At 36.5% G+C, this 12,759-nt stretch overlaps 1 protein-coding gene across 1 annotated transcript in view; it reads right to left on the reverse strand.

The window, feature by feature from the left end:
* Positions 1-12,759, reverse strand: part of VAV3 (vav guanine nucleotide exchange factor 3) — a 353,383-nt gene that overhangs the window by 22,153 nt on the left and 318,471 nt on the right. The window contains exons 22-24 of the mRNA XM_039254969.1: positions 12,237-12,271; positions 6,368-6,484; positions 5,719-5,806 (exon numbers count right to left, since the gene is read on the reverse strand). Of these exons, the coding sequence (XP_039110900.1) occupies positions 5,719-5,806; positions 6,368-6,484; positions 12,237-12,271 (240 nt within the window). The remainder of the gene's footprint in view (positions 1-5,718; positions 5,807-6,367; positions 6,485-12,236; positions 12,272-12,759) is intronic.

Consider the following 12,759-nt stretch of genomic DNA (forward strand, 5'->3'; position numbering starts at 1 on the left):
TATACCTAATATGCCTTAAATATACCCAAGCCTAATATAATAACCATCCACCATCTCCCATACTAAAATTTCAGGAAATTTCTCTTGAGATGTCAGTTTCATAGATGCTGCACAAATCTGAATCCCTCTACTTTAAGCAGAAAATGAATAATAATTAATTCATAATGGAAAAATGAGTATTATTCCTGGAAGAAACTACTGGCGTTATGTTCTTAGAAATAGCTGAAATGAAAAGCAAAATCACTTTTAACCTTATTATTCAGTACTTCTATTACTGCTTAAAATTAACAGTGTAAAAGTAACTCATTCCTTCTAAAAACCACACTGTCATCAACTCATAACTCTATTCAGTGGCTATGTTAAAGTTCCCAAAACAAATCAACTGGGCCAAAATCACTCAAAAGAAGCAAAAGAGAATCATCAATGATTTATATTATTTATGATTTACATTATTTATGACTAAACTCAGATAAGTTGTGGAATGCATTGTGTGGGGGAGTTCCAGGGGTCTCAAAGATTATGAAGATAAAGCTACTGCCCTCCAGGACTGTTCACTCTTGAATTTAGGAGTTATGGGCACCCAAAGACAAGAGAGACAATTTCCTTTTGTAAGCCCCATGGAGAGGATGGGGAACAGTTGATGATGGAGGTAGCCTGGCTTAAACTGAAGAACAGGCAAAGCTTCAGAAGCCAGGAAGGCGGGAAAGATTATTTTAAGTAGAGCAGTCAAGCTGCAAAAAGACATAAAGGTAACCGAGTAAAGGCCACATTAATAAACCAAAAGCAGCACAGTTTGGTTGAAGCACTGGATAAAGCAAACGGAGATTCTTTAACTCCCACAGCTGTGAAATGGGGATAATAAACCATTTCACAGACCATAGTAAAGAATGTAGAAAGTGGCTGGTACATGTGAATAATCATAACATCTCTCATGAGCCTATGTGCCAAGCTTCTCACAATCTCTGCACAGCTAACAAGAGGAAGGCTTAGTCCTCATTGATACTTAAGTCTCAGGGAAGTTAACCAACTTGTTGTGCAAGGTTGCACAGCTGATGTCTGTCTCTAAAGCTTGTGCTCTTAACTACATCATACTATTAACAAGTAGTGCCGGGCAAATGCTAATACATAGCAACAGAGGCAAAAGGGAAGGAGTATTTGCCAAGTGTCCATGATGTACCAAGAACTTTGTTTTCTTAGATCTAAGATGCTAAGGTTTTATGCATGTTTTCACTATTTATGGATATATTGATATCTATAGATCTATCTACAAACATTTCTTCTTTCTCTTTTGAGCCCAGATTATGGGGTCCTTGATGAAGCAAAGGAATCGGGACTCTGAGCAACTTAAAAATAAAAGAAAATCAAAATACCAGATAAAAGTTTAAATCCTCAACGTGGCTTCCATAATCAGAATATGGCATTCTTTAATGTTGTTAAAAAATACAATTTTGTAAGGTCTCTGTAAGAACTGTACATATATATTGCACTGCTGATGCAAATGATTATCAAAGCACTCTTCTCTTAGTCTTATTATTTAAACTGAGTAAAAATGTTTTTTCCTTAATAAAAATATGAAAATAAGCCTGAAATTAACTCTAAGCCAATAAGATGAACTTCAATGTAATTCTGTTATAAATATGAATTTTATGCATTATATTATGGATTTGGATGAATTAAAGCTGAAGTTGGCTAGAAACCACGGAATTATCATGCTGAACAGGACTTGGTGATCATTTCATACCTAACCATCTCCGAATTTTATGGAAGAAAAAAAAGACTTTTCCAAGGCCTAAGGGCCATGTGGCTTGGTAAGCTGCACATACTCTTTTATCACTTCCCTAAGGATGGAAGAGATTTTAGTTCCATTTTTATAGTCTTATGAGGGTAAATCTTCCTACATGTGTCTAACTGGGTAGAATTAAATTGTGCCACAGTGGGTCTTTTCCAATTTATGCCTTTATGCTTTCTGTATTTTAGTCTAATCCACCCCTGCTTTAGCAGTCGTTGACCTTCAGGTACTACAAGTAAATAAGAAGACTCTAAACAAAAGAAATCGCTAAGCTTTCCTTATCTCACACTGACACAGCAGTGTCAACAATTCAAGCCTCTCTGAAAAATAATGAGTGAGAGTCCGTCATTCCAATTACCAAGGAAACAGGCAATGGAGATGATTTATAAACAGCATTTGGACATGGATTGTCTGGCATACATGAAAATTAGAACGAAATTAATGCCTTGTAATCTGGATATAGAAATTCGTTTAGAATTTGAATTTAATGACTAAGAGAAACAAAGATTTTGATGAGCCAAGCTATTGAAACCCAAGGGGAAAAGCTTAGGTCACAACCACCTAAGGTCAATCTTCTCTTTGAGAAACTGGTGAATTTAAACCAAATTCTGGAGTTTGCTTGCGTTTCACATCCTTTCCAAATTAAAATTTAATTCCAGGCCCTAGGAAGTGTCATAGGTAGAAGAATACAACTTTACCACCCATAATGGGAGCATACGGAACTGTTCTCAAGAAAGTCAAATGCACAGACCATTTTGTCCTTTTAATGGAAACTGTATTCTGTGACACCAACATGATAAAAGATAACTCCTTGAAGTTGTATGGTCCTGATTTAGAGAAGCCTCTACATTGCTAGAGTGAAATCAAAGGTGCCTATTCATTCTCTCTCTCCTTCTAAAGGGGCTAAAAGAGAAGCCATTCCTGCTGATCAAGTATCCATGTGGCATTTCTGAGTTCAGGTTTAAAGGACAGCAACTACTGGGAGGTTCTTGCTACAGATGGATTTGCGAATTTGAAAGCTGCTTTAGAACAGTGGAGTCATTTTGAATTCTGCAAAAACACTAATGACTTCACAAGGTAAGGGTGCATATACATTTGTTCAGTAAACGGACAGAAACAAAAGGGGGGGGGGTGGTGACTCCAGACCAGTTCCACTGTTTAGCAGTTTTTACAGTTTTTTGCTAAACCCGACAAAAGCGTTTGCCCAAGACAGAGTTTTCAGCTCCTTATCTTTCTTTTTACAATTATATCCTTTTGCTAATAGTTTTTAGTTCTGCTGGAGTTATGCTATTGACTCTGAGTTCCCTTCCTTTAACCTCCATGCTATGTGCTTCCTTACATAAGGTGCTCTCCTCTGGATACGGAGGGCGAAAACATGCAAGTGTCTGTAGCAGTGGCCTGTCTGATATTTTATACCTACCAGGTAAGGCAGAGCTTGCTTCAGCTCTGTGACAGTACTTTTAATCCTCTCTCCAGAAGTCACTGCAGTAACTTTCACTACCCTCTGGTACACATTATTTGAATTCTGGGGCTCTACTACTTACAGTAGAATCACAGCTTTGTATGTAGATAGGAACTCAAGAGCCTATGTCCGCTAATCCAGGTCACGAAGTATTTACTGGCGTTTCACTTGGAACCTCAGCTGCTGCTGAACTTTTTTGAGCTGAACCCAGGGACACAAAGCCGAAATGATTGGCCTTTTCCAGTGACTGTTCCTTTCATCCCCTTTGCTTGTCTCCTCGGATGGGAGTTACTTTTGTTACTTTCAAAGTTGGCAAGGCTGGCAGTCATCTTTGGCCCTATAGCATTTTTTTTTTAAGTCTCACATTAACTAAAATACCGTGGAGCAGCCTCATTATCATCCACGGAAGTTCTGCAAGGGAAGGCTCATGCTGGTATTTCTCACAGCGAGGTAGAGACCCCCTGTGCGTGCTTTCATCATGTCTCGGCTGGGGCTGCCATTCATTACTTGTGCACCCACTTGCCACCTCCCTCCTAGGTTTTCATTTTAGGAAAAACCTCCTCAGGTCCAGTTCTCTCTGTGCACGGCTTGCCTGTTCCAACAGAATGTAAGTCACTTCCAGCAGGGAGGATGCCTGGATCTTGGCTACTAATTTGACAGGGCTCACACTTTCCTGGACATGATCTTGCTGCCCATCCTTAACTTTCGAATTAGAAATGTGATATTTATGTCCAAAGAGGTTTTGTGACTTTTCTTTCAGCTCAAGACACTTCCAATTCTTTAAAACACTAATCCCTGTCTCGAAGCAATTCTAAATTTTTAGAGAAGGCTTTCAAGCTGGCCTATTTTGTAAGCCTCTCTTACATTCAGTTTTTAACTTTAATGTTTAACATCTGCAAAGTGCTTTGAGATGTTTTCCAGAGGATGCAGAATGTATCATTTGATTGATGGCTCAATCAATGAGTGGTCCTTCTCAAAGTTACTCCAAGTACTTGTAAGTGCCCTTACAAATGCATCTTGTATCTTGTGTCCAAATTCTTCATTACCTCAAGAAACTCTCAAACTTGAGAAACAGACTTGAGACCACTTTTATGGAACTATGAACTTTTTCTTTACTGTGAGCAATGCCTATGTAATGCTATATAAGTACTGTTTCATGATATACATAATATTATGCACTAATCAAATTATTAAGTTGTACTTTTTTAAATTGTAAGACTAAAATAATCTTTGCGCATTTGAAGCATCTTTGCGCATTTGAAGCAACTTGGTAATATACTATTTCTACTTAAATATATAATGCCTATGATACACCAACTGTTGTTTGGTAAAAATGTTACCCTGTTAATATTTCATTGTCCAAGGTAATGAAGGAGAACCATAGCATGGATGATTTAAAATAGCAGAAAACACAAAAAGCCTTTCCATTTGACATTATATTGTGTTTTGCATGAAATGAACCTGTGAGAGGTATTTTACCAAATTACAATTTTTTGGATATTATTAAAAATACCTTCCTGACAAATATCATATATTTGCACGTATAGGAGGATTAGGAGGAACTTGACGGAGGAACAAGGGGGGAAGAAGGGCGGAAATGGTGGGGGAAAGGGAGAGAGGCAAACCATGAGAGACTCTTGAATGCTGACAAAAACTGAGGACTGATGGATGTGGGGGGGAGGAGGGATGGGCATGGAGGAGGACACTTGTGGGGATGAGCACTGAGTGTTATGTGGAAACTAATTTGACAATAAACTATTTGTAAAAAAAAATAAAATAAAATAAAATAAAGCCTCAATTCTGAAAAAAAAAAAAAAAAATACCTTCCTCTGGGGGCGCCTGGGTGGCTCAGTCAGTTAAGCATCTGACTTCGGCTCATGTCATGATCACATGGTTCGTGGGTTCGAGCCCCACATCGGGCTCTGTGCTGATGGCTAGTTCAGAGCCTGGAGACTGCTTCGGATTCTGTATCTCCCTCTTTCTCTGACCCTCTCCTGCTTACGCGGTCGCGGCTTCTCTCTCTCTCTCTCTCTCTCTCTCTCTCAGAAATTAAAAAAAACAAAAAACCTTCCTCTGCCCAAATGAAGAGATAGAGGCAGAGGAAGGGAAAGGAGAAAAGATGCATATGTGAAGATCTGCTCTGTTAGTCAAACCCAAGGCAAAACACAAATAACTAAAAGTTGACAATTTGCTTGATGTTCTAAGAATCATAAATAGTGTGGACTCTGAAATATTATCTAAAACTTGAAAACTTAATTTACAGTGAAAAATATAGTAGGGCAATATAAAATTTAGTTGGAATTCTTAAGATTAGAATTATCAGGATTCTGTTGCAAAATTTCAGTAGGATTCTCTTTTAAACAACTCTTCAGTGCACAAGATTTGTAAGAAACGATAGAATTAAACTGACCTTTCTAATAAGAGCAAAATAAGGACCGCAGATTGAAAAGAAATAATCAATGCTTACCATTAAACTTTTAAATTTTCTATTTTCTGCAATGTGAAAAAAGCCATCTCTTGTTAAAATCTTGATGTGCTTTGCTTCATTATTGTACCTGTGGGCAATGAATAACGTATGAATATAAATGTGTTTTTAATCAGGAGAAATCAATAATTACCAGAGGGCATGCCCCCAAGAAAATTATAGGAATTAATTCTAAAGACAAAATATATATGTATGCCAATACACTGGTGACAGCTAATTAACAAAATATATTTACTAGATTGGTTGAAGATACAACCAATATTTGAAGTGAGAAGGGGGGGGTTAGGTTTGACCAACCATTATGCCCAATTTATTTCATAAGTTCAAGAATATAGAAAAACAAAACAAAATCTAGTAATATCTACTTTTAGAATTTAAAAGAAACATACACATATCAAATCATCAAAATACAATGTTATGAAAGAAATCTAATATACCAATTAGCAGCCTGTAACACTTAATACTGTTTTTCTAACAGATATTTCAAGTATTAATGAACTGTCTGGATGGATGCATTATTTCTGCTGCAATTAGAACCTTGGTTTTTAACTTTAGTGTTATAAATGTCAGATGGTCTATGCAATTATGAAAACAGGAAATCTATTTCTGTAAAAGGACTTGTCCTACTTACTTAATGCTAATTGCATATTCTCCTGACTCTTTGGTCCTGTGCCTCACAAGGTAAGTACTATTTACCCTATTAATAAGTTCAGTCTCTGCCTGCAATCTTTCCATTGCTCCAGCATACCTGAAAGAAACAAGGACATAGAAAATTTGGGTAATGTACCTGGAACAAAACAGAAGCTAAAAGTAAGTATCTGTCAGGATTTTAATTTAGTGGCAGATCTCAGCTGTTTTTACCTTTACTTCTATACTAATTACATTGCTTCAAAAAATAATGCAAAGTCCTTTAATAAAAGAAAAACAAATCTTCTACAAAGCTAACAACAGTGAAGTGAACAGTGCCTGACACATGGTAAGCACCAAGTAAATATTTATCAAATAATAAGTGGGACAAGAAAGGAGTGAGTATGTATAGAGTTAGAAATTTATAGAGGGTTTAAGAACAAGAAGGAAAAAGACTTGTAGAGGGGACTAGCATGCATAGGACATACACACATACACACACGTGTACATGCTTACACACACACATGCACATTCAGGCCCCTGTAAAATTTCACCTCTTCTATGCACACTATGAAATGAAATGTATACTACTTTCAGCATCCTTTTAAGAAGATTCCAGTAACAACTTATATTATTTTTAAACAATTCTTTGGGGGGATAGAAGATTAATGTTTATGGTGCAAAGTGTTGATAACCAATTTTCCTAAGAACTTAGTTGTAAGTAAAATTCAATTAAAAAAATTTTTTTGACAGAGAGAGAACAAGAGTGTGTGCGCAGGCACACAATTAGGGGAGGAGCAGAGCGAGAATCTTAAGTGGGCTCCATGGCCTGCATGGAGCCCTCCAAGGGGCTTGATCTCAAAACCATGAGATCATGACCTGAACCAAAATCAAGAGTCAGACACTCAACTGAATAAGCCACTCAGGCACCCCTAAAATTTAATTTTAAAAGGTATTTTCAATACCAGAATTCAATTCTTCCTAATCCATCTTTGCCTTAAACAGATCTACATTCCATAACAATAACAGTTATAGTAAAAGGCTCAAATTCAATGTTAAAATACTCTTTAATAACCTTGTTACATCAAATATATGTTTTACATATTTGCACAATATAGCAGAGATTTTGAGCAATAAAATTCAAAGGGAAAAATTTTTATGTTTCCATTGGCTCTCTTTCAAAACTTCGTGATTAACATTCCAGAAAATTCTCTCATTCACGTAATAGACTCAGGTAACTTGGTATAAATACCTGCTTTTAACTTATACTAAGTGTTTGTTTAAAATACAAAAGTTTGTGGATGAAGGATATGTGAGATTTCTACCAAGTACAGAAGGAGAGCTGAGGGCATTTTATGCAGATGGTACCTCGGGTTAAAAGTAGTTATGATAACCCATGAACTACGAGTACCTAGTAGGATCTGTTCACTCTTCAAACTTCTCTCTTACAACCCCTTTCTTCACTAGTCTTCAGCCTCCCTTCAGGTCTAGGAATTCACCAACCTCTTTTTGATCTTAAGAATCTTCTCACAGACTGTATTCTTGCCTAGAAAATACTCCCTCACTCCATACACATTCCTTCTTATCATATAAGCCCAGAGTGAGGTCTTCCCTGACCATCCCATCTGAAGAATGTTGTCCTGCATCTCACATATTCCATTCCATTATTCTTATTACATTATCCTAATTTCTTTCACGGTACTTCATCACAAATAGTATACGGTATATGCATTTTCATCAAAGTAATGTAGAAATGGTTTTTAAAGGCAACCTGTACTATAATAATGATGAAAAAGCAGCATTACCCTATCTTATCAGCTCTCTATCCCAAGTTCCATTTTATCTATTTTTTATTTGTGCTTGCATATTTCTAAATAGTATCATCAAACTACAATTTCTTAACTGATCATTTTTAAGTGTCAGGGAAGAAACTCATTTCTCCTCCTTTCAGGCTCATTCCTTCACAGTGCTGTTCCTCACTCTTCCTTTCGGGTAACCTCTACAGAGCCAAGCCATCATCTGGCCCAGTTTTGTCATGTTTGCATGTTCAAAGAACACCTGATATCCAAAAAAGAATTCAGGTTTTTGTTCGCTCAGGCTTTGTCTTACAAATTCTTTCTAAATTCTTCAAGAGAACGATAACCCCCTCAATAATATACTTCTCCACACCACTTACCGAACCTGTCCGGTTTTTCCTATGGAGACATTCATTTCTTCTGAGCCCTGCACCCTCTTGTTCTAATTCATATTACTTGTTCTCTAAGCCTGCTGAATTATTATAGGACCGGGACATCCCTTTGCTCTCATTTCCTGGAGTCCGTACCTCCCTCTTTATTGGTTTATTAGCTCATCCTTCAGCTTCCTATAAGTGGACACATGGGTTGTAATTCTGAGAAAGCCTCACATCTAGAAAAGTATTTCTATTTTACTTAACATTTAATTCAGAATTTACTTGGGTACAGAATTCTAGGTGAGAAGTTACTTTGCTCCTCGTATTTTCGGGCATTGTCCTTTTGTCTTCTAACCTGGAATTCACTGCCATTCTATGTGATGTGATCGCTTTTTGTCCCTGACAACTTTCAGATTGTTTTCTCTATACTGTAAGATTTCATGATAACATGCCTTCCAGTTATGTCCAACACATTTTAGTTCAATATTATCCTGGACTCTCAGTAACGTCTTTCACTTACAGCCATATATCCTTCAGTTCTAGGAAATTTTTGTTTTATTTCTTTGATAATCGCTGCTCTCAGTTTTCTCTTTCTGGAGTTCTCACTAAATTAATACTGTACTTGCTGGATCAATTGTCTAATTTCTCTCTTTTCTCCCCTATTATCTCTTTCTTTGATTTTCTGGAAGATTTGTTCAACTTTATTTTCCAACTCCTCTACTCAATATTTAAGAGGGCTCTTTCTTACTTTCTGATTGTTCCTTTTTTAACACATGCAGCTCACTTCCATGAATATGGTGTCATCTCTTCTGAGACTATCAGTTAAAGGTTTTAAAAACAAATCTTTCCTCTGCTCATTCTAATGTCTCTATCTTCCTGGTTTCTTTTTCCTATTTAATCTATTTGTTTTCTAGTTCAAAGCTTTTCTCTTTGTCTGGTTGCTCTTTGTTGTCTGTGTATATTTAGGAGAGAGGCATCTCTGTGCAGGTAGGCGCACCAAATCAGACTTGCCAGGTAGGAACCTCATTATTTGGCAAAAATGTGATTTCACGGAGCAGTATAATACCCAAATGATAGGATTTTAGGCTTGTTTTTGTTTGTTTTTTACTGAGTCTATTCAGTTTCTTTAGAGAAAAATCTTCCAGATTCCTATCTGGATGCAAGGAGAGGGTAGTCTGCACGTACAGCTGCAGTCGCAGTACTGGAACTGAGCTCTACAAAGGAACTGAGATCATCATCAGTCAGTATATAGACTTCCCTTAATTTGACCACTCTGTTCCCAGTATACCGTCGTCCTCAATCTCTGCTGGGATTGCTCTAAGTGTAAGCCTTACGTGGCTCACTTTTTCCACATAATATACCTTCTAACTCCAGTGTCTCTTGCTAGGGTAGGGGGAAAAGTTGTCTGACTACATGGAGAATGGGGAAGGAACCTTGGCATCTGTATCTTGTTCTTCACATGGATTTCAGACAGTTCCCTGGTTTTAGGCCCCATGCCTCATCCCTGCCTACATGATAACACCCACAAAATCAGATCACATACAAAGAATCAGATATCAAAATGGCATTGGGTTGGAAGTTAGAAAACAACAGAGCAGTGCCTTAAGATTTGAGATGCAAAATGATTTCTCACCTAGAATTCTATACCCAGGCAAATGAAAATAATCATCTTGTCTGTTTTATTTCGTGGCCTACCCAAGAGACAAAGTTTACCTTGTAAGAACAGGTTGTTTTTACATGGAGATGTAATAAATAGACAAGGCAACTTCTTAATTACTTGAGAAGCACATGTCATCATTCAGTATAATTTCCTATAAACAATTTAGTATTTCCAAAACCAAAGTTTCCATTTTCCGATATACATGACCATTTTGTTCCCTAGCAGAAAGCATTTCACATGAAATTGTCTGCTTAGTGTGAATAAACTGTCCATGAAAAAAAAATTAAAAATTTTACTATGAAATGTCTTTATTTGCTCCTATCTTCAAGGCTCTTCCCTCATTTGAACATCTTCATTTTTTTTTTTTAAATCATTTGGAACAATACCATTTTTTAACTGGTTAGTTTTATTTTCGGTAGAATTTTACATAAAATGCAAGAGTGCATTTTAAAACAAAGGGTTCCAAAGCTAATCTCCTGTGCCCTGCATGGTTCCCACGTACCTTATCGGTTTATTTCAAAAAAATCCAAAAAAAAAATAATAATAATCTGCAGTTTGCAGCACTAGTATTTATCTCTAAGATCATTACCTTTGTAACTATTATGTCTAGTTTGTAAAAAAAAAAAAAAAAAATAGTAAAAGAGAAGGAAGTTCATCATCATACTCCCATGATTTTACCAGTTCCTGGTGTTGTTCACTTTGATTCTACACGGTATCAGTTCTCCAAATCGAATTCCTGACAGGATTTTGGCTTTTAATTCCATGTAGTTCTGACCTCAAATGCATCTTAAGCTAAGTAAACATGTAGCAAAGATTCCCAGTTCTATCACAAGACTGCTATAATTTCTTCAGCAAGCTCAGTGCTGAAGCCCAGGGAGGAGGTTGAGCAAACAGATAATAGCTACAGTGGGTAGCCGTGATGATGGGGGACAGCAAGAGGGCTGATGGGAAGAACCCCATACTTTGGACAGTGTAGTTCTATAGCAACTAGGCATTTTCTATGCTTTTGTTATATAATAGAAAATAGAACACTTTAAAAATATCAGGCAACTCAGATGTTCCATCTACACCTGCAAACTGAACTAGTACTATATACTCTCAGAATCTCTCATTTATATACATACACTATTATCTAATTTGTATGCATATATTTTGTATCAAGAAGAGGAAAACAGATGCAGTCATTGTAAGAGAAGCCAAACACAAAATTTAGGGAAACAAACATAAATAAGTAAATAAGCCCACGTTTTGTACTTGGACAGGTGTATGGCAATGGACAGATGGGATCCCTTGGAATCCTGGCTCTCCTGCTTACTAGTTGCAGAGTCTTAACCCTCATCTGTAAAGATAGTAACAACCTTCCTTATAAAGATATTGGAAAACAAAAATGAGACATATAGAATACTAAGCACACGGTAGGTACTTGGTATATATTAGCTATTTTCATATGATGATCATGACTATTCTGGTATATTTTTTCCAGTTGAAGATATCACTTCCCCTTAAACTCATCATGTCTAAAAAGTAATCAGCACTACCCTCCCTGCTTCCCTATTTCTATTAGTGAGAAGGCTAGCTTCTACATGGTAAGTGGGGTCCATGTAGACCCAAAACTTTAGACATGGATACATCTCATTCTCATATTACAATTTAGGATCTACTGTCCTTTCTGGGCTAATTTTTAGTTTCAGACAAGGGAAGTATGTATTTTTTTCTCTGCTTAATGGAATCTACTTTTCTAAAATACAAGATAAATATTTGCCAATGTTCCATCTCTTTCTGTGGCTGTTATAAACTTTGAACTTGCAATCAAGTACATGTATACATACACACACATACACGCACACACGCATACACCACTCCGATGATATTATGGAAAGGTCAGCAATATATAAATTCATTATGGTGTTTTGTTGTATCTGAAAACACCTTTAGCCAGGACAAATGGAAATGGAATGTGGTTTAGTACCCCTACATTTTAGACCTCCTCAAGCTAAGGGTATAGTATTTCAACTTAGCTACATAAACATTTCTAATACTTACCAGGGTTGGCAAGAATAATCTACTGGTTTGGGCACCTGAGATATAAAAAGGCAAAAAATAGATTAAGTTTACTTAAGGGAAGCTTTTAGAAATCAATCATTAATTCAGTTCAGCTGACTCAGCTCTATAAAACCCTAAATAGCACAGTCCTGGAACTATCCATTGGCAATTTTATACAGAGTGAATCATAGTATATGTTAGATAAGTAGAAAATAATTCATTTTACTTTAATTCATTCTTTCATTCATTTTACCACCACTGTACCTTCAAGAGGAGAGATGACAGAAAAAATATGAATTGGAAGCATTTGGTATTTATTATTAAGGCAGTTCAATCGTATCATAGAAAATTAAAATGAAAATGTTAGGAAAACCAAATAGCACTCTGCTTTCCCAGAAAACAGGCAAAATAAACAATATATATTGGATATAGACTCGTATTTTGTATCATAAATTCTAAACTCTGATTTTGCAAACCTTTTGAAGATGAAAAGTCATGGAAAATATTCATTTTTCCTTCTATG

Source organism: Hyaena hyaena, unplaced genomic scaffold, assembly GCF_003009895.1.
Source record: "Hyaena hyaena isolate Hyena2069 unplaced genomic scaffold, ASM300989v1 scaffold_504, whole genome shotgun sequence".
Taxonomy (NCBI): Eukaryota; Metazoa; Chordata; class Mammalia; order Carnivora; family Hyaenidae; genus Hyaena; species Hyaena hyaena.